Source organism: Ambystoma mexicanum, chromosome 7p, assembly GCF_040938575.1.
Source record: "Ambystoma mexicanum isolate Mex_15411 chromosome 7p, UKY_AmexF1_1, whole genome shotgun sequence".
Classification (NCBI taxonomy): domain Eukaryota; kingdom Metazoa; phylum Chordata; class Amphibia; order Caudata; family Ambystomatidae; genus Ambystoma; species Ambystoma mexicanum.
The window spans coordinates 901,858,720-901,872,561 of NC_090939.1; the positions used below are offsets into that span (position 1 = coordinate 901,858,720).

The 13,842-nt window shown below is 47.8% G+C and overlaps 1 protein-coding gene across 1 annotated transcript in view; it reads right to left on the bottom strand.

The window, feature by feature from the left end:
* The window catches only part of LOC138526013 (uncharacterized), an 805,753-nt gene that overhangs the window by 541,201 nt on the left and 250,710 nt on the right, over window positions 1-13,842 (bottom strand). The window contains exons 10-11 of the mRNA XM_069636306.1: window positions 12,898-12,942; window positions 12,271-12,337 (exon numbers count right to left, since the gene is read on the bottom strand). Coding sequence (XP_069492407.1) covers window positions 12,271-12,337; window positions 12,898-12,942 — 112 coding nt within the window. The remainder of the gene's footprint in view (window positions 1-12,270; window positions 12,338-12,897; window positions 12,943-13,842) is intronic.

Sequence of the window (13,842 nt, forward strand, 5' to 3'; positions counted from 1 at the left end):
ACTCATTCCCCATGAGAACGGACAGTGGGTGGATGCCATGATGTAATCAATCCGGGAGCTGGTGTTGTGGATGGGCGAGTAAAATGTGAAGTCTCTCGCATTGCAGTTATGATGTCTCCATGTGTCCGATAGATGAAACGCTTGGCATATCTCTCGAACTTGAGTGCTAGCTCTGGACGGGTTCCCGGTTGTGTTGTGGGATTTATCGAGTTTGGGATCAATTGGCGTGTTAAGGTCAGCTCCCCATATAATGGTTGCTGTATTGATCTTTCCAAGTTCGGACATCACCCAGTTAAAATTGTCGGGACCATCAGTGTTTGGAGCATAGGAGTTTACGATCACCACTTCCCTCCCTGCGATTATCCCTCTCACCAGCAGGGCCCTTCCCTCAGAGTCTTTCTGCGAGTCAATCAGGCTAAAGTTCGTCTTTCTGTCTATCAAGATTGCAACCCCTCTGGCGTCGGACGAGTACGATGAGAAATACCTATGGCACCCCCAGGATTTGGCCCACTGAAGTTCCGTCGCTGGCAGGAGATGGGTTTCCTGGAGTATGGCGATGTTGATTTTGTGTCTGCGGAGGTACTGGAAGATTCTCCTATTCTTCGCTGGTTGGTTACCGCCACGGATGTTCCAGGTGGCGATTTTAAATGTTCTCACCGCCATCCAGGGTGCCAGGTAGGTTCATACTCGACAGGATGTGAGGGCTAGACTGGTATCTCGATCCGTGTAGGTGTCGGAAGGGCTTGGCTTCCGAGCAATCAGCGATGCGCGGTGTGACTATTGTGGCATGAGAGTGGGGGGAATAAGGCAATCGTGTAGAACTCAAATCCCTCCCTAGTGTGGGCAACCCCCAACTGGCCCACGGTAAACCCCCCCCTGAGAAACAGAACTGTAAAACATTGCTGCGCTAGGGGCGCTAGTAGCCGCCAAGAGGGTACCGGGCTCCCTTTGACAACAGGATTTTGTTCCTGCAGTGAGTAACCACGGTGAGAACGGGGGGGGTGCTAATATCCCCCATCCGCTGCTGGCGTTATGGATTACAGAGGGTCTCTCCTCATTCGATCCTCACGTTGAGGTCTTGGATTGTTCCCTCTGGGCCTGCAGCCGGCTCGATCTAGGTAATCGCTGGCCTCTTCCGGGGTGTTGAAAAATTGAGCCTTCCCTTCATGTTGGATACGGAGTTTCGCCGGGTACAACATAGAATAAAGGATGTGATTATCCTGCAGCCGGCGCTTGACCGCTGTATATGATCTTCTCTGTGTCTGTACTGCCTGGGAGAAGTCTGGAAAAAACAGAATGGGGTCGCCGTCGTATTGAAGTTTCCCTTTATCTCTGGCTGCCTTGAGGATCGCATCACGGTCTTTATAGTTTAATAGCTTTGCTATTATCGGCCGAGGGTTTGCGCCTGGGGCCGGTCTGGTGTTCGGGATTCTGTGCGCTCTTTCTATCTCAAAAAGCTGAGATAGGATCTCTCTTCCGAAGAGTGATATGCACATCTGTTCCACCTGATCCTCCCTTTTAACCGGAAGCTGTTGCTCTCTTACTCCGATGATCCTAATGTTGTTCCTTCGGGAACAGCCCTCCAAGTCTTCATTTTTAGCGCACACTGTTTTCATCTGGGTTTCTAGCGCAGAGACTCGGGAGGTTAGTGCCGCTGTCCCGTCGTCCAGGTCGGATACACGCTGCTCGACAGTGTCAAGTCTATCTGCATGCTTATCGAGTCTATGTTGAAGCTGATCTACTTTCGTCGATAGGGTGTCAGCTTACTTCCCAGGCCGCTGATGCCGGCTTTTAGGTCCATCAGGATCTCCCTGATATCGAAATGTTGACTCTGTTCCTCTGCTTGCGCCTCGTCCTGCGTTGGAGATACCGATCTGCTGCTGGTCGTGGGTTTATTCAAAGAGCTGGTTTCAAAATTCAGTTTCTTCTGAGTTTTATCAGTTTTCCCCATGATGACTTTGGGTGTTCCTTGTGGGAAAATGCTAGGTCTTGTTTATCCTGGCCAATGGCAGCACTTTGTTGTTTTCCAAATATCAGGGGCGCCTTGTTCCGTTTGTCGGAGGGTCTGTGCAGATCGTCTAGTGGTCGTTGTGGGGTGTGAGCGACAGGCTGGGCACAGCTCCCGGGCCACCCAGTGGGCAGTAGCTTGGTGGCCCACTCTGGGGTTCTCCCGGTGGATTATCTATGGTCACAGCTGCTATGGGGGAGCTGCGTGTCCCAGATTGATTTAGTCTGTGCTTTTGCACTGCTGCGCCCCCAGGGGAGGGCTCACGGCAGATCTGGTTGCTCACCCTTTCCCAGCCGCGCTGATGGGCAACAGTGAGGTTCCTCTTGGTACTCGCCGTGCCTCAAGTACCGGAGCGATGTGGGAGCTGCAGTTGGGTACTGGAGGTGAGGGTGCCTGGGTATGTCCCCAGCGCGAGCAATATCTCTATGAAAAGCGACCACTGGTCTGTGGGTTCCAGCGGTCCAGGCAGATCGGCACCAGGTCATGTGGAGTGGGTGTGAGCTGGTTCCTCACTCTCTGATTGACCCGGACGGGTCTCGCCCGAATTGCAGTGACTTCGGCAGTTGCTGGAGATGATTATAATGAGCCATGTATCATGATCCAAGCCGTTAGTAGGCGGCTCTGAGCGTGGGCTCCTCCGCCATATTCAGCGCCTGGCCTGTGCTGCGCCGACCGTCGCTCTAGCTGTCTGCCTCCCCAAAGATCGTTATCATGGCAGGCTGCAGCAGTAGTTTCTTATGCCTCTATGATGGTGGTGTGGGCGAGCTCCGCCGGTCTTTGTCTGCCGAAAAGGTCCCAGGGGAAGCGAGCACGCCCCGCCCGGAGACTCTGCGAGGGACCGCTCCCTCGCCCAGGCGTTTCCGCATCGGGACTCCCCAATCCCGCGGCTGGTCTCACAGGGTGATCGCCCGAGGTGGGGGGAGCGGAGCAGGCCCTCTCTGTGGCCGCGCCGCAGGCCGCGCACTCAGCAGCGCGTTCCTACCTTGATCGCCACGTAGTTCCGGCCCCCCGGGCTGCTGTACCGCTGGTTCCGTGCCAGGCCGCCGCGGGGACAGAGACCTCCGCGTCTCACAAGTGCTCAAGATGCACACGTCCACCCGCCCTTCCGAGCGGTACCGCGTGTCCACCGGATAACTGTGTCCGAGCCGGATGCCCACCTCACTCGGCAGCACGAAACTCCAGGGGACCCCTCTCACGTTGTATGGCCGCCAGCAGGCCCCGGATCCAAAAGCTCGCAATTCGGGCTGTGGTCGGGTGTCAGAGACAAGACTGGTCTCAAATTTGTCAGCGGGACACCGAGAATGTACACAACAGCAGGCTGGGGATGTCCAGACACCGCAGGAGCAGCGATGTCGCAGGATTCATAAGAGCCACACAGAGCTCACTCAGCAAGCCGCCATCTTGGGTGGCTCTCTAGCGCCCACTGCTGAGGTTGATAAATAAGTACCAACACAGGTTGGGTGATATTGTGTGTATGTTTGTTATATATGAAGTGCTTAAGCGTAAGTGCTATATAATAACACATCATTATTGTTTGGCCTTTGATGTCTGCTTGCATTCACAGTAATTTGGTAATATGGGCCTATACACGCTGATATTAATGATACATTTGGTGATCCATTCTTGTATGAAATGCATATCACTTTACAGTGATATCGTAACCATATTTTTCGCAGTGCACTTAGAAACAATGCTATGTGATGCCACTTCCTGTTTTGTCAAGGGGTGAAAGGTTGTGTTCCATCGCTTCCTGTGATGTCACTTTGGGGTGGGGTCAAATGCCATCACTTCCTGTGATGTCATCAGAGGTCAAGGGTCGTGTGATGTCACAGCCGCTACCCCTGGCATTTTGTGAAATGACGTCCCTGGTCTAGTATAGTATTGAACTAAGAATACCTAATTGAAATAGGGTTAAACAGTGAATTAGTATGAGCCGGCTACATCGTTACTAATGTCAAAGCTCTAGAAAATACTGGGTAGATTAAATATTCACAACCATAAGCAAAGGAGGAGCACCAGAACCGGAGCACAAAGCTCCGACCCAGAAGGTAAGTGGGGGGGAAGGATATGGAGGGATTGGGGGGGCAACAGCGAATGTGGGGAGGCATTGTCTCCCTACAATGAAGATGGCTCTCACTTGGGGAAGGGCCTCGGGTGGCTGGAAACAACGGGCGGTACATAGTGTATTCTCACCCACTGTTCCAGCCACATGATTGGCTGAGCACCCTTCATCAGGTGAGAATAAGAAAGCACTGGAAGTCATAGTAAAGCATGATACAAAAGGCCTAGCAATAGCAAGGCAAAGCAACCTGGTCTCATCCAGGCAGCCCAACCACTGGCCACTATGTACAGCTTCCATTTTAATTTAGCAATATATATATATATATATATGTAAATAAGGGGAAACGGCAGGCTGAAGACTCCATTTATTTACCATAAGCAAAGAACTTTTTTGTTTGAGAGAAAGGAAAGCCTGAGAAATAAAGGAACTACAGGTGCTTCTCTCACTTACTTTAGTATTTTGCTAAGCAGGCTGAGACCTATCTCAACTCTCACTCCAACATACTCACAGGTTATGCTCAGAAGGCCTGCAGTAATGTTTGCCTGTTACGGCAGCACCCATGTCAATAGTGAACATAGGTTGCAAGGCGATCAATGCCACAGTCAGAATCCCTGCTTGTTTCTCACAGAAGTCAGCCTCAAGCCGCTCTCACACAGTGTACATTGCCACTGGCTACAAAATGGTTTCCCCTCTCCCCCCACTCCTTTACCTACTGATAAGGCAGCTCCATGCCTTCAGTTTCAGAATGTGCTGAAAACCCTAAACATGGTGTTCTTCATGGTTAGTTTCCTGAGATGAGGAGCAAAAAAATACGAAAAGAGGAACATGGATGTGAGGTTCCAAAGGAGCGGGGGACCTCCCAGCGTCATACCTACAAGTACCGTCTCACCTCCGGTTAGAATAACGGGCCGGGCACGGAGTGTGGTTTCACACGTCTTCTTTATGGTGTCGACTATTACCTCGGTCTTTCTTTCCGCGTCAAAGTATGCCTTGTCCTCAGCTCGGGCAATGTCATTGCAAATCTTTTAAAAGGCGCTCTGGCGGTCTCTTGACCATTCAAAAGGTTGGTCTTTACGGGTGAGTAGTCGAAGAGGGTTGCTCACTGTGGCATAGTCCTTGAGATATCTGGAACAATAGCTGGCCAGACCCTGGAAAGAATGCAGTTCGGATGTGTTTTGGGGGGGCTTTGAGGTGTTGAATGCTGCCACCTTGTCAGGGTCGGGCCACATACCTTTTTCTGAAAAGATGTGTCAGAAGAATATAAGAGAGCCTTTGCCAAACTCGCATTTGGACTTGTTGAGGGTTAGGCCTGCGGCTCTGAGCGCAGAGCACACCCTGTGGGGAGGGGGCCACATCATGTTCTTCTTTGGACTTCCCAAACACCAGGACGTTGTCTGAATAGTTGAGGCAGTTGGGTATGTGTCGTATGACCTCATGAATCTCCTCCTGAAAAATCTTGGTGGCTGACAAGATGCCGAAGCTGAGTCATTTCTATTGAAACAACCCCAGGTGTGCCACGAACATGGTGATGTATCGAGATTCGGGTGTGATCTCGATTTGGTGATACCCTTTCATGAGGTCCAGCTTGGAGAATATCTTGGCTCTGTGCAGCAAGTGTATCATATCAGTGATCCTCAGCGCTTGGTGTCGCTCACGCTCGACCGCTTCATTGGCTCTCCTCTTGTCTACACATAGTCTTATGGACCCGTCCGGCGACTTCTTGGGCACCGGGACTATGGGTGAGACCCACAGAGTGGGGCTGGTGACTGGTCCGATCACTTGCTATTGTAAGGGTTTGTCTATCTCCTCCTCTACTCGCCGCTGTATATTGGCGGGAATGCCTGGTAGGGCTGGGCCACTTGTCGAATCTCAGGGTTAATGCGCAGTTGTATCTTCCGGTGTTTAAGTTTTCCCAGACCTTTGAACAAATTCAGGAACGCTGCCTCTACGTCTTCCGAAATTGCAGAGTACTTGTAGGCCATTAGATGGGATCGGATGTGCACCAGTCCCATATCCACCACTGTCCTGAAGCTGAGTATGCAGCCGCTGTTAACTTCTGTCTTTAGGACATGTAGCAGGATTTTCACTGCATGAGTCTTGTGAGTGCACCATGCTGTTATGATGCCCTTGCCTGGTAGGGGCATGGGCGATCTGTACGGGTATATGTTCGGGGGCTGGGTGAGGGTGTTGTAGGCCTCTTCACTAATTATATTGACTGTTGCCCCTGTGTCGATGAGAAACTCTAGTGAGGTATCGTTGACGTGTAGCGTGAGGACAGGGCTGTGCTGTGTGGCTGGTCTGTTGTTGAGAGCCCATACCTAGCCTTTCTTTCGTTGGTCATCTTCTGACGAGGGGGAATCAGTGCTTGATGGAGATCTCATCTCTATGTATCAGATGAATCTTCTCCTGACACTGCGCCTGGAGCCATCAGAGGCACAATGGTCGTCTCGGGTATAAGTGTTTCGGTGTTCCTGTTCTTCCCGCCTTTGACTTCTGGGTTCACTGCCATGTTTATTGCCTGGCAGGCTAGCCCGTGTGCTTCTTCATCGTTCTTGAAAAGTTCATCTGCTGGGTGTGCTGACAGGTGCATTTTTACAAGACCAGATTTCAGGCCACGTCAGGCTCCCTCCTCAGTTCAATCCACCATGATTGCCCCATTTGACTGACTAGTTCGCCGCTGAAGGTCGGATCCGTAACCTGGGATGAAAGTCCCGGCAGGTAAAACAATGGCCGGGTACTAGAGAATAAATTCTCATTACCACTGTTTAGTATTTACAGGCACTGACTGAGAGGTCCCACTCATATATTCCTTATGTACTCTTACACAGGGTCCTCAATTTGACGCCCTGATGAAGGCGGCCTAAACATACTTGGTGACCGCCGAAACGTGAAGATTTCAGGGAACCACAATTCACCAATGGTCTCCTGTCACCCAAATCTTATTTGTCATTAAGTACCACGTTGGCAAAGATATCTTTTACCACAAGACCCTGGAATAGGATCCACGCAGACATAGGACTAGGAGGACAATTTGGAAATCCTCCAAATACAAATGTGCATTCAATGCATTAGAACAGTCTCTGAAAGTTTTGAATTGCAGTCTCTATGTCATTTTGAAGTACTAAGTTGATGTACTGTTGAATGAATTATGATCATTTATACTAATCACCATCTGTACACTACCTTTATTCTGAACTCACGTATGTACCATGAGCATCATGAATTTTAATTGATGTGTCACCATCAACATTGTTTTATGTTGTGTTTTGTATTGATTCTCGATTTATATTGATTCCTGATTGTTTTCTTCTTTTCTTTTTGATATTGTATTCAGAACAAGTAGAGAAAAAAAGCCTTTGAACCATACATAAATTAAAGATTATCATTTTTTGATTTTATTACATGGGTTGTAGGCGCATTATTGATACAAACAAGCTCTTTTCCCTTTACCGTTTTATTTCACCGTCAATGTTGGTTCACCAAAAGTCAAGTGGGTTACCTCCTTCAGACAAATAGTCCATAGACGCCCTAAAGCAAGGAGTCTGGACCAAGGGAAACTAAATTAGACCTCCATATTAGTTTGGATTGTCTTGAACTCAGTACATTCCTTTTGAGATACAGGTAGGGGCACACAGATCTGTAAATATGCATTTTTACATACAGCCCGGAAGTGGTCATCTCCCCCACAGGCGGCACATTGTTGTCCTAGAGCAGGGCATTCGCCCCTGTGTGGGGATATTCGTACCCACACTGGAAGCACATGGCATCAGGTCGTCTGCCTGGTTGATTTGGCACGGTAAACAGTTTGTTAATGGCATCTGTTTCGGCAGGCTTTTGCTGTATGGTGATATTTCCCAAGCTATCAAGCTGGGACTCCACCGCCGCTTCCATGCGAGCCAAGGCCAAAATGTCCTCTAGCTACCACTGTTTTTGTAGTAACATCTTCCGAAATGTTTGCGACTCACAGCTGGCTATGACCTGAGATCGTAAGGTCTCTTCGTTCGAATATCGGTGGACTTCGTAGTATTTCAGTTTTATGCAGAACCTCATGACAAAATTGCTGAGGGACTCCCCTTTGTACTGACGTGTTGTATGGAAAATGTGTCTCTCCTAATACATGTTAGTGTGGGGTGCAAAGTACTCTGAGAGTTTTTCATGTAGGTTTCAGTATGATGCTGTATCCAGATTGAGCAGCTCCTCTGCAATGTCTCGTACCACCAGTCTGACTGCCATGGACAGGATATTCTTTAGGCGTGCGTCGTCCGTGAATTGCCCATCGGGGCCCCAGATTGCTGGCATACCGTAAGTCAAAGGCATGGGGCAAATGCAGTACCTGTGAGGCACCCCCGGATGGGTTAGCGGGTCCTGCAGCACCTCCCAGTGTGCCATCCGCTGATGTGGAGGAGACATCCTGGTCCGACATGGTGGGTGTTTATACAGACCGCACTGTGGGCTTATGCTCCGAGTCTGCTTGCAGTTTCCATTTTTTTGTGTGTTCAATGCCTTCGTGGCTGGTCAGGACGCTGTGTCCTCCTGAATTCACTGGTCCACCCCTTGGTCTTGGACCTTGTGGCCTTCTTTCTATTTGCATTGTCCCCCTGTTGCTGTATCCTGTGGCAGGTATCTCCTTCTGAGGAGTGTTTATAGCCGCTGGGTGCGTTGCTGTGACGTTCCCCACTGCAGTCAACATCTGCCCAGGGGTGTGGTTGCAGGTCTGGTGGGACCCTTGGCCTTTGATGAGGAGGGAGGGGACTCCCCTACCTCCTCATTGGTGCCATGTGTTGGGGGCCGCTGGCCGCTCCATGGTTTGGGGGAGGGTTGGGCCTAGTGTGAGGAGGCACGCCAATGCACGTTGCTAATGGCTGATGGCATCCTCCAGGCCTTCTGCTAGTGGCGCCGTGCTCCAGCGTGGCTGGCTGCTGCTGTGTGTGCTTGTCGGCCTTCGTCGCCAATGTGAGGTTCCATAGGAGCCGGGGACCTCCCAGCGTCCTTCCTATAAGTGCCGTCTCATCTCTGGTGAGAATAAGGGGCCGGACACGGAGGGTGGTTTCACACGTCTTCTTTATTTAACTATCACTACCGAACTGCCTTCCCCCACCGCCTGCCTCCCTAACCCCAACGTCACTTCCCTGATTCATGGCCCAAACGCGGGCCGTCCCACACAACGATGTGGGAGGGCTGATCAGTCGCGCTCGCAACATGACAGTGGATTTCTAAAAGTGCCTCAAAAAGCTGGGATCACATCTCTTGGGTTAAAGAGGATGCTACATTTGTAGAGAAGTGAAAAAGAGCATGCTGAAGAGTTAAATAAATGGGGCTTGGGGCATGATGGGCACGTTTCTCTAACCTCATACTAGGTACTGCACTCTGTCAGATCTCATTGGAAAGCTCTGAATGAATGAATACATCATGGCAAATGCAAGTATGCAGTAGTTTTCTAATTTTAGAGGATGGTTTTCAAAGATAGCAAGGAGATGTCAGGGCTACATCTGACAAGATGTGACCTTCCCCACAGGGGTTTGGCTGGAGCATGGAAAAAAATCAACACACCCATAAACAACGATTTACACTACAAAAGGGAGGCTGTGGGGGAGGGTCTTCCTGGAGTTTCGAGGCTAGTGCCAAGAAGCTACTAAATTCATATTCTGTTGCTGCAAGGTATCCTCTGGAGTGACCCTTTTAACGTAGAGGCTGGCTCTTCTATAATCAGCCCGACCAGGAAATGTACAGCATGTACAAGTTAGGGAATAGCTCTGCTGTCTAATGACTGACCATATAATGTACAATAAGCGCAATTTAGGGAACACATGTGCTCTAAATTGGTGATGTATTTAGTTTTTTTCCACTGCCGATAGGAATACAGAGAAATGAACAATACCTCTCCAACCTCTCCTCAGTGCGACACTAAAAGGAAACCGCACCCTGCCCCCCACCCCCATGTGCAAGGTTTTGGCCGAGCCAAGCACCTGTCAATGTGTCTGTTGTTGCTTATGTACATTTCTATGGGCTTTACACGTATGGTGCGTGATTGGGAAGTGGTTAGGGCACTGGCCTCTGAATGAGGAGCAGCTGGGCTAGAATCCCACCTCCGCCCACACCTTTGAATTGGCCTTCTGTTGTTATTGTATTTTGTTGCATTTGAAACAAATAGAACAACAATATACACCCTGTGGACAAAACCTGATTGAACCGTATGTACGCTTCGAGCAGGAGCCCTTTTTAGTTCCATACTGTATAGTAGGTAGGGAGGGTGTTGGGTCGTACTGCGCTACAGACAGACACAAGTATCTTCCACTGTTTTGCCCTTATGCCATCCTGTACACAAGTATTAGCTTGTGTTTGTGTTTATTAATATTTGCTAATGGTAAATAATGTGACCTTATGTGTTGCTTTGTGTTTTAGTGCCTCAGCCGGACTGAATATGAAATCATGAGGATGAGTGCCGGCTGGAACGTGCACACTTACTGAACAAGGTATACAGCCGGCGGTAATACAGGCCGCTAAATGGGATTTTCACCTGCAGAAAAAAGCCTCATGATAGGGCCAGCCCTCAAATGCAGTGATAATACCGCTGCTGCCCATTTAAGGGCTACAACCCAACTCGGGATGAGGCCCTAAATCTGGCAATTCACACTGCTGAACTTGTCTTTGAAATGTGGAATATTAACTAGCACTAGTAATCTGTACGTTTCATACTTAGGAGAATTTGTAAGTGATCCAGAAGAAATTAAGATGAGATCCTTTTGGAGAAACTGCCTTATGGTCAGAAATAGCCGTAGTAATATGGCACTGTTTAAACTGTGGGAAGTGATTGTGAAGATTCTTGAAAGTTCGGGCTGAAACTATGTTTATAACATAGACGCTACTTATGGTTGAGCTAAACAAACTTTGTAGATATTGTTTTCTCTCGCTATTATGGTTCTTCTGTGTGAACTTATTACCTTGGCATGTAACATGTGTTGACGGAATGATTTGTGCTATGTATTGTACCAATGTTGGTTTTTAGTTTTTTGCATATAATACTTTGATAATTTGTTTATGTTTTGATAATTTGTTTATACATTTGTGAAAAGTTCTTGGAATTGAAACACAATTTGTTTTTTAACTGAACACCCTTAGATTAATTTATACAAAACACATCAAATGAAAGGTAGGGGATACATCAAAACAATAAATAAATAATTAAAATAACAATGGTGGAGCAGATCAAAATCTGGGACCAAGTTGATGAGGCCTTTGCTCAATTGATGATTTACATAGCAGGTTCAGACCTTTGTCCACAATGTATCGAGGGTAGAACATGTCAGCGCAGAACCCCACCACCAATTGTGGCCAGGGTCTGCAGATGGAAGGGTGAAATAAGAAACAGTATGAGGAAAGGCTGTGTCTGGCATGTATCCAAGATAAACTGGGCCCAAGATAGCAGAAAGATGGGTTGGTAAGTAGCCAATACCGTCAACATGTACAAAATCACTCTCAACTACTGTATGCATATATTGAAGAAAAAAATGTTCTTAATGTTCAAAGTTAATGGTAAAGTTCTGGGGTTTGCATCCTTTCAGAGGGACCTATTGAAATTGTGCAACTCACCAACGGACCTAAGAATAAAGGACTGGACTACAACAAGAGGTGGTGAATGAGGCTTGGTTTGGGCTCCTTTGGAACAAGGTAAATTACGGGGCATCAATATATTGAACGGCAAAGACAGGACTCAAAAGGGCAGTGGGGGCAACATTTGTGGAGCAATAATTTAAGGGAAAGGATGTTTGGACAGAAATCTAGTAGGCTAATCAGTTGTTTTACTTTTGGCAGACAGATGTTGAGGGTAACGTAGTGATAGGATGAGTGGCTGGGCCTAGTTACTAGGTCATGTTAGGGAGAGGCACTTACTAAAATATTTGCGATGAGGGAAGGTTAGGACTTGGGGGTGTGATTTACCACTTTTTGAGATATTTACTGTAAATCCGAATTGCTACCCATGTGCATCACTCAGTTGAGTCACTATTTTCTATCGGGAGGTTCTTTTCAACTTCACCCTCACCCGCCCTATCCAGGAGGAATACTGAGAGTTCAATGGAAGCTAAGCATCCTGGAAGAACAGTATCAGATCAGCTCTAAATTGAAGCAGGTTTCAGACCACACAGACTTTGTACAGTGCCCCCCCTCCAATACATGAGTTTTTTTTAGAATACAAGCTTACCATTTTCCGGGTTCCACTGACTGCAAAATTGCAGGATTTGCTTCATTACTGACATTCTTTCAGTGAGCTAGTGAGGGTAGGAAAGGGAAGAGACAAACAGGATTTAAAGTTCAAACGTAAGTGCATTTCATGGACCATATCTAAAAAGATATTCTCAATAATATTTGCTCCCAGGTGAGAGAGGGCCAAAGTCTCTTTATGTTCAAAAGGACACAATACTTTCTTCTCTCCTTTGAACTGTCTTGGAGAAGGGATGCAATTAACTGACCCATTCTGCAGGTATTAACTCTAGGGATGAGGAGGAGGGTCATTCTACATGGCCACTCCTCTCTTGGCCTCTCACTGGATAAGTGGCCACCGGGAAAAGAAAAGAGCCCAGTTTCAATATTCATCGATTAGTTGAATTCTCTTGAAATTAACATCTCCTATATTGTGGGGACTGGATTTCAATCTGTACGTCAGCTCGGTATTGGAGGATCCCTCCTAAGGGCTTAGCACACAAGTTTAATTTAATGTAATCTATGTTGATGAAATAACTAACTTATAGTGAAACAGGATACACTTACATAGATCTTGAGGACAGGGGGAGAATACAATAACATGAATGCAGAGAGCACTCAAACTCACCGTTCCAGGATTCAAGCATGCAAGTTTTGCGTAGCGTTGTGGTTCCTAGAGAATGATAGAACATTATTACTTCAGAGCTTAGACTTTTCTGACAAACTGAACAAATGCTGTAAGGTAACAGAGCATGAATCAGGGTTGCCAGACATCTCAAAAGAGACATCTATGCTTCTTTTGGCCGCCAACATCGCTAGTTCTCATGTGACCATTACGCTTCATTTATCTTTTGACAGTTATGAGGGGTAATATCACGGCTCCCCAATATCTGTGAAACACCCATCAGTTAGCCTCATTATGAGTTGGGAGCTGCGGCTCACAATGCAGGTAATGCAATAGTAACATGGTTACCGCTGCATTACTGCCACATTACCACACTGTCCACTTATGGTTTTGCCCGTGAGGTGGAGGAAAACCCTTCAGCAAAATGCTGGAGGTAATTCCACCAATTTACCGCCAAAGAAACAGCAATTTTGGTGGAATTACCATTGGTGGTAATTCTGCTGAAATCCTTATGGAGTCATATGGACTCCTTAATGGGGAATCACACCACCATACTGCTACTTGTAATACGTCCATAATCACGCTGGACCAAGTGGTGGTACGTTAACACTGTTTGGTGGTATGTCAGCAGATTTACTACAGAGATACCACCAAACTGATAATGAGGCCCACTGTGTCCTGTAGCCCATACACACCAGTGACTGACAGGAACAACAGGTGTGGCTTGGCGGTAGAGATAGGCGGAGAGGGAGGATTATTTCTGCTTCTCAACTATGCAGAAGGAAGCCTTAGAATAAACCCAACCATGTGTGCAGTGTTTCACCTTGTTAACAAAGGGAACTCCACAGCAACAACATAACCGTACAAGAGTATCTCACATAATGGAGTTTAAGGGGCTGACACTCCATACCCAGCCACCCTGATAAGAAGCCGATCACACTTTAAAAA